Source organism: Olea europaea, chromosome 10, assembly GCF_002742605.1.
Source record: "Olea europaea var. sylvestris chromosome 10, O_europaea_v1, whole genome shotgun sequence".
NCBI lineage: Eukaryota > Viridiplantae > Streptophyta > Magnoliopsida > Lamiales > Oleaceae > Olea > Olea europaea.
In genome coordinates, this window is record NC_036246.1 from 43,656,155 (window position 1) to 43,668,741 (window position 12,587).

The 12,587-nt window shown below is 32.8% G+C and overlaps 2 protein-coding genes across 5 annotated transcripts; one reads left to right on the top strand and one right to left on the bottom strand.

Annotated features, from left to right (window-relative positions):
* The first annotated feature begins 996 nt into the window (after positions 1–996).
* LOC111402409 (transcription initiation factor IIF subunit alpha-like) lies at positions 997–6,878 on the top strand. Of its 4 annotated transcripts, none has more exons than XM_023030695.1 (10): positions 997–1,064; positions 1,308–1,500; positions 2,194–2,346; positions 2,785–2,930; positions 3,066–3,436; positions 3,910–4,025; positions 5,008–5,145; positions 5,757–5,969; positions 6,102–6,314; positions 6,539–6,878. In XM_023030695.1, exons 2-10 carry the CDS (start codon positions 1,330–1,332, stop codon positions 6,626–6,628), a joined length of 1,611 nt encoding a protein of 536 aa, XP_022886463.1. In that variant the 5' UTR covers positions 997–1,064; positions 1,308–1,329; the 3' UTR covers positions 6,629–6,878. The 4 variants fall into 4 exon arrangements, with proteins under 4 accessions (XP_022886463.1, XP_022886462.1, XP_022886464.1 ...); XM_023030694.1 differs by having other exon boundaries at positions 1,007–1,137; XM_023030696.1 differs by having other exon boundaries at positions 1,023–1,119.
* A 918-nt stretch (positions 6,879–7,796) lies between these two features.
* On the bottom strand, positions 7,797–8,856 carry LOC111402410 (mavicyanin-like). The gene is made up of 2 exons (XM_023030698.1): positions 8,583–8,856; positions 7,797–8,438 (listed from the first exon to the last, which is right to left on the bottom strand). The coding sequence occupies exons 1-2, from the start codon at positions 8,761–8,763 to the stop codon at positions 8,035–8,037; spliced, it is 585 nt and encodes a 194-aa protein (XP_022886466.1). The 5' UTR covers positions 8,764–8,856; the 3' UTR covers positions 7,797–8,034.
* Positions 8,857–12,587: the final 3,731 nt, after the last annotated feature.

Genomic DNA, 12,587 nt, shown 5'->3' on the forward strand with positions numbered 1-12,587 from the left:
GAAATTGTACTGTAGAAGTAGTACGAAGTGATCAATTTATAGCAGTGGAGAAGATCGTGAGGAGTGGTAGATGAGATCAACGGCTGAGCGTGGCGCGATCGTTGTTGCCGATCCCAATGCAGCCAACTTTGGAGGAAAGCCGACGGGTATGCCGCACGCGGAATTAACATGTACCTAGCTTGCTAAACATTTTACCTAAACATGCTACATGTGCGTATCTCAGATGAAAAAAAAAAAAAAAGGACCTTTTTTTAATTATTTATTTAAAATTTACTCGTACATTTTAAAAAATTTTGAAAGTATAATTATAATTTATTCTTTATTTTTCCTTTCTTTATTTTTGTTTTATATAAATAAGATGGTATATTCGTCATTTTATAGTTTTTAATTAAAAAATTGATGAAATTAATGATTTTTGCAATAAAATATAAAAATAATGCTGAAAATGACAAAAAGTGAAATGTTTGGATGTTCTAATATTGAAAGATATTGATTTTTTGTACTAATTAACTTTTTAATAATTTATTTTTGTTCATTTGCATTTTTTTTAAAGTTTGAGCGTATAATTATAATCTGCATTCTGATTTTTATCTTCTATTTTTTTTTTTTTTGGTTTATTCAAATGGGAGAGCATATTTGTTATTTTACATTTTTTTTATTGATAAATTGGATAGGTAAAAATGTTGAAAAATGAAAAAGTAATGACATTTTGCACAATAACATTGGAAGATGTACTAATTACCCTAATTGAAATTATCCCCTATTTGGTGGAAATTAATTCAAATCAAAGAGAAAATTAATTTTAATCACATATTTTATGGCCACAATTTTTCAACCATAAATTTCATATATTTTTATTAAAATTTTCTAAAAATCTGATTTTAATTTTCATAGGAATTTATATATTCCCTAACAAACGCGACTCTAGTTAAAATTGGAAACCACTGGAGGGAGACAAACGGAGAGAAAGAGGACCATTAATTTCCTTTATAAAAACCCGGTCCAATCTCTTCAAATTCTCATAGAAAGGTTACCCTTTTCGTTGATCAAAACCACCAGAATTGGTAACGAGGAAAGTCAGATTAAAAATAAATTCAAATTTCTTGGACAAGAAAAACTGTAATTGAATCAATCAAGGCATATTACAACTTATGCTTCTATTTTCCCCAATTTAGAAAAATGATTATGGATTCATCAAAACCCTAATATTTCCGCTTCAATTTTCCATCTCAACTGATCCTTGATTATAACTGTTTAAATTCGTCTGCGAGTTTTTGAATTATAACAATATTGTTTGTCTGATGCAGGAAAATAGAATTAGCAAAGAAAATGTCTATAGATTTGATACTGAAGCCGTCGTGCAGTGGTTGTGGATCGACGGTGGATCTTTATGGCAGCACCTGCAAGCACTTGACGCTTTGCATGACGTGTGGCAAAACCATGGCTGAGAACCGCGCGGAGTGCTACGAATGTGGCACTCGCATCACTCGCTTGATTAGGGTTGGTGGTTCCTTCTCTCTGATTAAAAATGAAACAAAACCATGATTAATTATTAATTGAATATGTGAATACTCGTCTTACATCTTTGTCTTGAACATTTTATTGGCGTTTATACTCTCTGGAGAGCTGAAATTGTGAAGGTGTTTTTTTGAGGTTTAATTTAGTGAGAGCGGAGACTTCTGCAAGTTTTGAAGTTATCACTCTTACTGTGCAATTGTATACATTTGGGAGTTACTTATTAGCCTTATGTTTACAGTAAATTGTTTGTCTTGAAAACTCTGTAGAAAAACGAGAGAATCTAATTTTGAGTATTTTCTTTGATTATTGCTATGAAACACATATTTTTTTTACCTGATAAACAGAAGGATCAAAATTGAGACTCAGCTACCACTGTGTATAGAATGATATTCCTGAAAAAATAAAATAAATGCGAACACTCTACTGGAAAATGATAAAAGGAGTATCCCTGAATTTAGATTTTTGCCAACCGCTATACTGAATTGATTTGTCCACTTTTCAGAGTTTGCTTTCTTGCTTGCATGGCGAATTTCCTTTTCTTTTGCTGCTCATGGTCTGTAGAATGCATTTAAGTTCATTTTATTCAAGTGTACCACGTTATTAGTCATTACCTTTTTCCATGTCTTTTATCATGAATGCTTTCTGAAATTGGCTGTTAACTTTTGGCATATTTAGGAATACAATGTCAGATCATGCTCCAGTAATGACAAAAATTACTTCATTGGAAGATTTGCGACGGGTTTACCAACTTTTAAGAAGAAGAACGAGAATAAATGGTCTCTGCAGAAAGAGGGTCTTCAAGGTCGCCAAATTACTGATGCCTTGAAGGTACCTTTTTTTTCAAACAATTTTGCATTTGCTGCTAGAATCTCTCGATACATTATAAACTAAATAGATACATGCCTGTTGAATAAAATTTTCTTTTAATACATGAAGCCAGTTTGTTGATTTGTTGCTTGGGGTATCTGCTTTGCCTTGTAAACAATGCAATTTTTAGCACTTGTAAGCTAGAAGTTAAGCAACGCCAAAAATTTATCGCATTCCCCTGCAATTATGAGAGCTCTTTATTGGTTAGTAGTCAAAAATCAATATATGACTCCAATTTGGTAATATGCAAATTAGTGAAGATAGGCCATTTATTTTATTTTTAGTTCATCATCCAAGTATAGACATTTGATTAGTTCGTTTACTTTGTCTCATGATGATTGGATGTGTTGCTTTCCACACTCTCGTATATTTTTATTTATGAGCTTGTTGCATTGCTAGGATAAGTACAAGAATAAGCCTTGGCTGCTGGAGGATGAAACTGGCCAGTCTCAATACCACGGTCAGCTTGAGGGTTCACAATCAACTACATATTACCTTCTAATGCTTCAGGGAAAGGAATTTGTAGCCATTCCTGCTGGTTCCTGGTAAAAATTCTCCTATTTGTCTAGTATTTCGTATTTATATTAGTGTATCAAGTATTTGAAATTTCATTTCCTTTTGGCTGATCATATATTTTTATTGGGAACATGACATAGTTTGTTGTTGTCTCTTGTTTTTAGGTACAATTTTAACAAAGTGGCACAATATAAGCAACTTACTTTGGAGGAAGCGGAAGAGAAGATGAAAAATAGGAGGAAAACTGCCGATGGGTACCAAAGATGGATGATGAAAGCGGCAAACAATGGAGCTGCCGCCTTTGGTGAAGTAGAAAAGCTTGATGATCGGGAAAGTGGAGGTGGTAGTGCGAGGGGACGTAAAAAATCTGCTGAGGATGATGATGAAACCAATGTTTCAGATAGGGGAGAAGAAGATGAAGAAGAAGAGGCAGCTAGAAAAAGTAGGCTCGGACTCAATAAAAAGGGTGGGGATGATGATGAAGAAGGACCAAGAGGCGGTGATCTTGATTTTGATGATGATGATATTGAAAAGGGTCTGGTTTCTGTAATTACTTTGTTATTGCATTCTTAAAAGGTTTTGTGCCTCTAGCACTCGTTTGAGATTTTGTTGTGTCATAGGCTGTCAAAAAAGGGTGATAAATCAGCTGTTCCCATGCCCCCATGTGCCTATAGTTGGGACAGTAAGAATTTTGGTGAACTATCACCTGCAGTCATTGAGTGGGGTTCTCTCTGTCTGTGTGCCCATGTTTGTTTTGTGTGAAGAGTTGTCTGGCAATATATTTTCCTCAGAAATAATTAGTGATAGCATTTTATATGTTGGATCATTTTCGTGAGTGCTTGTTCATCATATTTTATTCCTACTAGTACAATCAAGTGAATATGCATGTTCTGCTACTTGTATCTTTGGATACTTTGATGAGGTAGATATGTCAATCTTATAAGTTGCTGCATCATATTCCTTGCTGAGGTGCTTTCATAAGGAGAGAGTTGATTTTTTATTCTCTAGGTGATGATTGGGAGCATGAAGAAATTTTCACTGATGACGATGAAGCTGTCGGCAATGATCCCGAGGAGAGAGAAGATTTGGCCCCTGAAATCCCAGCTCCTCCAGAAATTAAGCAGGTGATTAATCATATTGCTCCAGTCCATGTAAATATATGCAAAATAATTACTTAATTTGTTTCTTTCTTTCACATTCTATTGGTTGATCCCTACCTTTGTGCCTCTAGACTTAATGATCCTGACATGAAACAATGGCTAGAAAAATGCATTGCATGGTATAGGGTATGTTTAGCTCTGCAAATTGATAGAAAGTAATTGAGGATTGAGTGCAATCAAGTCCACATGGTAAATGCTCTTATTTAAGACGATAATGAGGTGTGCAATCCCTTCCAGATTGCAGAAAGTTACAAATTATAGAGAAATGGTAATCTTAGTTACTGAAAATGCTTCATTAAACCTTTCATCAGAGACAGAGGAGGGTGGAATTTTGTGCCTAGGGGTCAAATACAGAGATCTAGTAATAAAAGCTGAACCCCGCCGACACGGTTTACAACTTTTACTGGGTTTTTAGGTTACTCCTTTTGAGATGCATAACGTCGCTTGAAGGTGCTTAATGCCCCGAGATCATTTGCTCTAAGCCAATTAGTGGTAATTGACACATTGGCTGGATGGTACTTCGTGAGGTACTTACGTGTAATTTTTGTTGACAAGGTACCTTTACAGTAAGGCATATCCTGGAGGAGGAAAAATATTTACTAATTTTATTGGAATATTGGGGAAAATAAACATACTATATGTCACAAGAATCAGCATTCATTTTCAAATCTGGTGAAGTGCCTATAAATATTGAGATGTCTTCGTTCCTTTCTTTTTTACTTTTCATATTGAAAAGTAACTCTTATCCTCTTCCTAAAGTTCAGTTCCCTTTCTGGAATATGATTAGTTTGAAGTTGGATTATGATATCTTGTTGGAGGTTGACTCTATCCATTAAATGTTAACAAATGATTGTTCAGTCTTCATTTTCTCCAGTCCTGATGGTTCTGTTGTAACGAGATCCATGGTCTCATGTGTTATATTTCTGACTTTTTTGGTTTGTTTCAGGATGAAGAGGATGAGGATGAAGCTGATGAAGAGGAGGGCGGGCTGAGCAAATCTGGAAAGGAGTTGAAGAAACTGCTCGGAAGAGCTAATGGGTTGAGTGACTCGGATGGGGAAGATGACGATGACGACGATGACGATGTAGGTTTCTTGTTGCTATTCTCTAAATGTAATGAGGAACGAAATTATATATAATACTGCAAATCTCCATTTATCTTGACGGGGTTAAAATGAAATAACTCATCACTTGGAGAAGTTATATGCAGTTCTGTTACAATGGTTCCCAAAGAATGCTGTATTTTTAAGGAACACGTGTAGACAAACCGAACCCTGCTTCCTTCTGGGTGCTATGACTATTGATCCATCTCATCTAAAGCTTAGGCTTGATTTGTTTAAATTGTATACAACATGTCTCCTCATGTGGAGGCTGGATTCATCTTTTCGTCAAAACATATGTACAGTTCTCATAAATGGTTGATGAAGAGACTTGAACTCAGGTCTAAAGGCTTAAACTATTAAAAGGCAGGGACAAATATATTTATTTAAATTTAGTCTTCAGCACTGACTTTCCTCGTGCTATTTTGTCCCCTGATGGCTGCATTTGGTTGAGTGATAGCAACTTTTACCTGATAGCAACTTTTTATTTGCTATCTACTTTGGCAGTTTGGCAAAAGTTGTAAGGAGTTATAGTTCACCTCATTTTTCTTTTACTAGCTTGAAAACAAGAGTGCATTTTTTGTTTGTTTTATTAGATGGAAGATGACATTTCTCCTGTACTTGCCCCAAAGAAGGAAGCTCTTAAAGAAGAACCGGTTGAGAACAACAGTCCATTGAAAGCTGTTACTTCTGGATCTGGTCGAGGAACCCCGCCTACTTCTAAATCTTCAAAGGGGAAAAGAAAAGTTAGTGGTGAGGAGTCGAAAACAACTAATGCTACACCTATGAAGAAAACAAAAACAGAAAATGTAAGTAGTTGCCTTACAGTGTATTTCACATGGAACTTATTTACCATCTTTTATTTTCTAGAAAATTTCACCATAGCCTTCCCTCTTTATTTTTCTTATTCATGTATATTTTTTCCGGGGATGGTGATTAAGGAGCTGAAGTCCTTGAAAAATGAGAGTGCGTCTGCAGCAAAAAGTAGTACACCTCCTAAAAGTGTATTACCTTCGGCACATTCAAAAACTGGGGCTACGCCACCTACTGGACCAGTTACAGCAGATGAAATTAAGGCCGTTTTATTGCAGAAGACGCAAGTGACCACACAGGATCTTGTTGGCAAATTTAAATCTAGACTGAAGTCAAAAGAGGTAAGAGATGCGTCATTCAATGATTATTTAACTTGATGGTTTCTTTTCTTTTTGGGTTATTGAGGATTACTAGTTGAGAGAGAGTTTTTTTTTTTTATGCTTAATAGTTGAGTACGTTAACGTGTTAATGCAAGATATATGGCTTATGATACAATTATGTAAATTACTTAAATGTAGGACGATATATGGCTTATGATACAATTATGTAAATTACTTAAATGCAGGACAAGGATGCTTTTGCGGCTACGCTTAGAAGAATATCAAAAATACAGAAGACTCAAGAGGCAAACTACGTAGTTTTGAGAGAGAGGTAAACTATATCGATCACAAGAATGTTACATCCTCAAGCACCTTCGAAGTTTTATTTGGCAAATTCGTGGATGCATAAATGTTGAACTTGTTCTGAAGCTTTTATTTTTCTTTGTTATTATTGAATAAGAGAGGTGTGGAAGAATTTTGTAATCGTTTACATTTCTTGAAGAGTGTTTTAAACAATATTCTGTATCTTGTTAATATCTGGCAGCTTGGTTATATTTTCAAAGATGCTAATATTTTGAGTTCGAAGTCTTTCTTGTGGGTGGTAAAAGATATTCAAACTTAGGCGAGTGGTAAATTTTTATCGGGAATGAGTTACTCTCATTAATACTTTGTTTGATTCACATTTTTATTAAAATACATTTTATTCTCTTTTCTTTTCAATCACAAATTCTTTATTAAAATAATATTACACATAAATCAAAAAAATTTCTTTATTTTTTAAAAACACATTTTTCATTAATTTACTATTCTAAAATGCATTTTTTCGTAAAAATGGGTCTCAAAGCTTGCTTTTTGTTTGCACTGATATCGTTTGCTTGCTATTAAGGATCGTTGGTTTGCTGGACAAAAAGTTCTATAAATTTGCTTCTTTCTTCGTTGTTTGTCTCAAATGTATGTAGTTCATGATTCCAAACTTGTGATTGTAATAAGTTTTCTGCTGCGGTTTCATCGTTGATAACGTGATTATCAGATTTTTTTATTTTAGCCCTTGTTTGTCATTCATTTTCTTTTATTTTTTTTCATTATTTTTTTTACAGTACTCATTTTTAATCATACTTTCTTTATTAAAATGATATTATTCAGTAATATACAGTACGTTATTCACTAACATAACTATTGAACTTTAAAAAATTATCAAGTTCATAATGAATAAATAATGTACAACATTTTTAAAGTTCAATAAGTAATGTACAATATTTTTCAAAATTCAATATTTTAAATTTCAGCTTATAAAAAACATAAACCTAAATTAAGTGACCAAAATTTGACATTTCATACTTCAATGACCAATAAAAAATATGAACCTAAATTCAATAACCCTTGGAACAATTAACTCTACAATACAGTACGTTTCAGGGGGAGGGGTGCTCCTTTACCTGCTTACTGTGATTTGCAGTGAAAATAGATGAAGGCCTTTCTTTATTTTGCAAGATGAAAAGATCATGCCTTTAACCAATTCTCTTATATGGGCAAAATAGTCATTCCAAACTGGAAAATATCCCATTAGCAAAGACTGGAACAATCTCACATAGATGATAGAACCCAATAAAATTGGTTCAAATACAACCAAGCGATGTGGTTTTGTTTAATAGCACAAACAAAAGCAGATACTTATTTAAACAAGTTCAACTAAACTCCCAATTACTAAACAATCCAGACAGATCCTTCAGAAACGGGCAAACTACAGGCCCAACAAGCAAAGCAGAAGACCAACAAACAGCCCAAACGAAAGCCCACTCAATTGGGTCGAGGCAGAGGGGGGTGGAGTGGTCGGCTCAGGCTCAGGCTTTGGTGGAGGCTCCGGCTTAGGCTGCGGAGGAAATGGTGTCGGATTCGGCAGCGGCCATGGATTAGGGTTAGGTAGCTCCTGTAGATCGGAAGGCTTCACATCAACGTGTAGCTTCAGACCATTATTGCAACTTTCCTGGTTCCCAATCACAAAGTACCTGCTCCCTTCCCTTTCAAGTGGAATTTGATTTACACCGTCCGTGTACATCTTGATAGGGTTTGAGAGATCACACGATTGAAATTCCTCCAGGCTCTGCAACTCCACAACGCTTTCCTGTGGTGCTGAGTAGGTGAACCCTGCATAAACCATCGTTGGAGTGAGCTTAATTAAGTTGCTTATATGTGAACTTTCAACACTTACCGCTGAGCTTTTTTATTTTTTTTCCTAAAAAAGATAATATTTTTAAGTAAAAACCAAACATAAAGAAGATACGTGCTTACAAATTCTGTCACCAACCCTAAAGACTCGACCGGACAACCAAGAACCGATGTCGGAATCAGCGTTCCAACGGCGGTCGCTGCCTACTACATGGTGCACTGGGCCTTGAACCTCTTGAGCCCCAACTGTCACCGCCACAAGAACCGCCACTAGCAGAGACGTAAATACCCTATCGCCACCCATTTTATCTAGCTTGAAATAATGCCTTCCCTGTCAATTAATAAACCGGAAAGTATACTCTCAATCCCTCCTTTGATGGGCAGTTTCCTATAAATAAGACAAGGTGGGGAGATGTTGAACCTTTGAAAAAGTTACACGTGTTAGGATCTAACACGTGTGTGCTTATTTGAAATTTAAATCAAAATCTAACACGCATCTCTTTAAAGTAAATCATAAAATAATTCTATTCGTAGTTATTGCATTACTACGAAGTATAACTGCATTTTCAAGAGATTCTTTATTTTTAAATAGTCTTAATAAAAAGCATCTTTAAATTTATACGTTAATTTTTTTTATGCACTAGATTTTTTATTTTTTTAATCAAACGTTTATATTTTCATGCCATCGATAGAGAGCAATACCTAGATTTGATTTAATAAATTTAGATGCTAAGATACAATGTTAAATGCAAACCCCATCCGAAAAATCAATATTTGATTGAAAATTTGACGTAGCGCGAGATTTTATACATATTTGACTACCTCTTAGATCATAGTGTTTTAATTATTTTAAAAACTTAGAATAGTGGAGATGAATCACATGTGTTTATTGATATCTGTTTTTGAATAATTTTAAATATAATTTTCAATATTGTTTTCCACTGTAAGTGAGTTTATTTTTTTATCAAACATCTATATGCTCGGTCACTATGTTAAACGACAAATGATCTAAAACGTCAAACTTATTTTAAAATTTTGGTAAATTTTGATAAAAAATTGATCAGTGACGGCCCTAACTATAAGTGGGATAGACGATAGCCTAATGCCCCACTTTGATGAAGGCCTCAAATTATGTAAAGTTAATTAATTGAAAAAAGAATTATATTTATGGAATTCTTTAAAATAGAATGATTCATCATGTAAATAGCATAAAACTTATCACATCCAAACATTACACACTCTCTATCTCTCTATAGATAATTTGACCGTCCAAATATCCAATTTCTTTTCTTAACCAAACAACAATGATTTCTATGTCTCTTCAAATTTCATGTCCAACAATAACCCACCATAATTTTCGTTATTTTGTTATACACTATCTCGCAATAAATATTCTCCGATTGTTTATACATAAATCACTCAAATACAATTCAATTTTCTTTTAAATAGTTGCAATGATAAAATGATTAAAGAAACAAACAGATCCCTCTGTCATTTCATTATAGTTCTGTATGTCAAACTTCACTTCTAATTTGTATTGCATGTTGTATTTTTATATTTTGTTATTTTCCTCTTCAAATTTTGGCGTTTAGTTGTTTGTATTAGATTCTTCGAGATTATACTAAAACTCTATATAAGAAGACTCAAGTAAGAATACAATAATTTTTCTTCAATAGGGCTCATATCTAAAGTTGGCTTAAGGTCCCCAAAATATCAAGGTCAGCCCTGAAATTGATCAAATATGCGATACAAAAGTTGATAAAAGTTATAAATTCATAAGATATGTGATTAAAAATGAATTTCAAGAAAAAATAAATTTTAGAAAATGAAAATATAAGATAAACGGTGTATATTTATTTAAAAAATTGAAATGAAGATTCTATTAATTTAAACTTACATAAGAACGACACGTGTCTTTATTTTTTCAAAAATCTAATCTCGGATATGGGAGGTGCAGAGCTCTGTTTGGTAGTCAATTCGTCGGCCACTAGTTTCACCTACCAATTGGTAGGTGGAAGTTTATTTCTTCTTTGCAGAATATCTAGAATAGAATTGACCAATTTCAAATTTCCCGCATTAATATAGATATTTTTACTGTTTTCCAGAATTCACCTACCAACTCTCGAGACTCACGAGGAGGGTTATTCAATGTGTTTTATTAAAATGTGGACCGAAATGATAATATTTAAATAAATAAATAAATCAGTACTCTTTTTGATATTTGGGAAAGCAAACACAAGAGTCATCAATGACTATGCTGCTACGACAAAAGGATAAAGAACCTTGGAATATTTCCTTTAAGAGTATCTTTTCTTATTCAAAGGAGCATCTAAATTTTTACGCTTTTGCTATGGGTACAAAACCAGCAAAACCGTGTTCATAAGAGCATCTAAATTTTTACGAATTTACTATGAGTACAAACTCGTGTGTCCAACGGCACCTCGGCATTGGCCGACCACGCCTGGACCCACAGACGCCTCAGCCAATACCAAGGTGCCGAGTGTCCATTTGGGCACCCTTTTGGACACCGTTTTGTACCTCAAACATTTTTCAAATTTTTATACAAGTTCAACAATATTGTTTAGATTTAATCTTTATTTTGATAATTTTATAAATAATTATCATTCAATTTTTTTTACTTAGTTTCCCTCTTTTTTATTTTAATATTTTCTATCTATTTTGAAAGAGATACATGAGGAATTGTAAAATAACAAATAAAAGCACTGAAAGGTTTTTATTTTTAATCTTTATTTTTTTCCCATAAGCAAATAAGCAATTATCACTTAATTTTTTTCTTTTTCTTTTTTTCCCTAGTTTCCTCTTTTTGTTTTATTATTTTCTCTTTATTTTGAAAGACATGCATGAAGAATTTTAAGATAAATAATAGCACCACAAGTTTTATATACAAGGTGAGTTTGATTCACTACAGTTGAAAATTTAGACTCACTAGAATTTATAAAGAGTTAACTCCTAGAAAAAGATTATCTATCTAATATTGAGTGTGTTGAGCGAAGAATAATTCTCCTTTTACAAGAGAATTGTTCATAGGCAGTTTAGGCACCCTATAGATTTACGTTTAACATTTAGATTCTAACACAAAGTATCCTAAGAAATTTGACCTAAAAATACAACAATAAAAATTGATGTAACTTTTATGTTTAATGATTAATGTCTAATTCAATTGATAAAAGCAAGGTTAGTAACTTGAATTAGAGACTCGTTTGGAGGCGATGATGAAATTAAAAAAAACTTTCAATTTAATTGAGCGCATGTCGTAAATTTTAGAGAGTCAAACACACTCTATTTATATTTTATAATGATTATATTAATTCCTTTTAGTGAGGATTAAAATCAAACTTTTAATAAATCTCAATTTAAAAAATTGATGAAAAAGTGTTGTTCAAAAGTTGTGAATCGTATGAAATATGTACTTAAAATTAATTATTAATTTTGACTTAGATTAAGATCTAAATTTTAATCCTTATCAAATAGAGGCTTAATAAGTTGTAAATTTCAAGTGTCTTGAATTATTCAAATCATCTTTAATTTTATTTATTATAGACATTTCAAAATATGTATTGATTAAAAAGGAGGAAAAAACAATAACGTCATTTGAAATGTAAAATAAAGAGCTTGTTCATTTTTTTTACTTTTAAAATTTAAATATGCTCTCTACTGTTTACAATATACCTTTTAAAAATAAAGAGATTATTGGAGATGTCATTAGAAGTAACTTAGCCTATCAACATATTTGAACCTTTTTTGTTTATATATATATATGAGTTTGCTTGGTACAGATTTTAAATCAATTATAATAATTTTTTTAACAATTATTTTATTATTTCAGCTATCATTTTTGAATTTATCTCTCACAGATTGGACTCACTTTATTTCTAACGATCAAAAGATCAATTAACCAAATCCTCACCAAACAAGCACTATATATCTTAAAACTTACTCTTTTTTAAGCTTAGCCAAATTTGCACCTACATCGAGTTTGACTATGCTTAAAATTTTTACTCATAAATAAATGAAAACAAATTTAAAATAAATAGTTTCTTTTTAGTCCGAGTTAAAAGCAGTAAAAAATTGTTTATTTTTGACAAAAATGTAATAATTAATTACAAG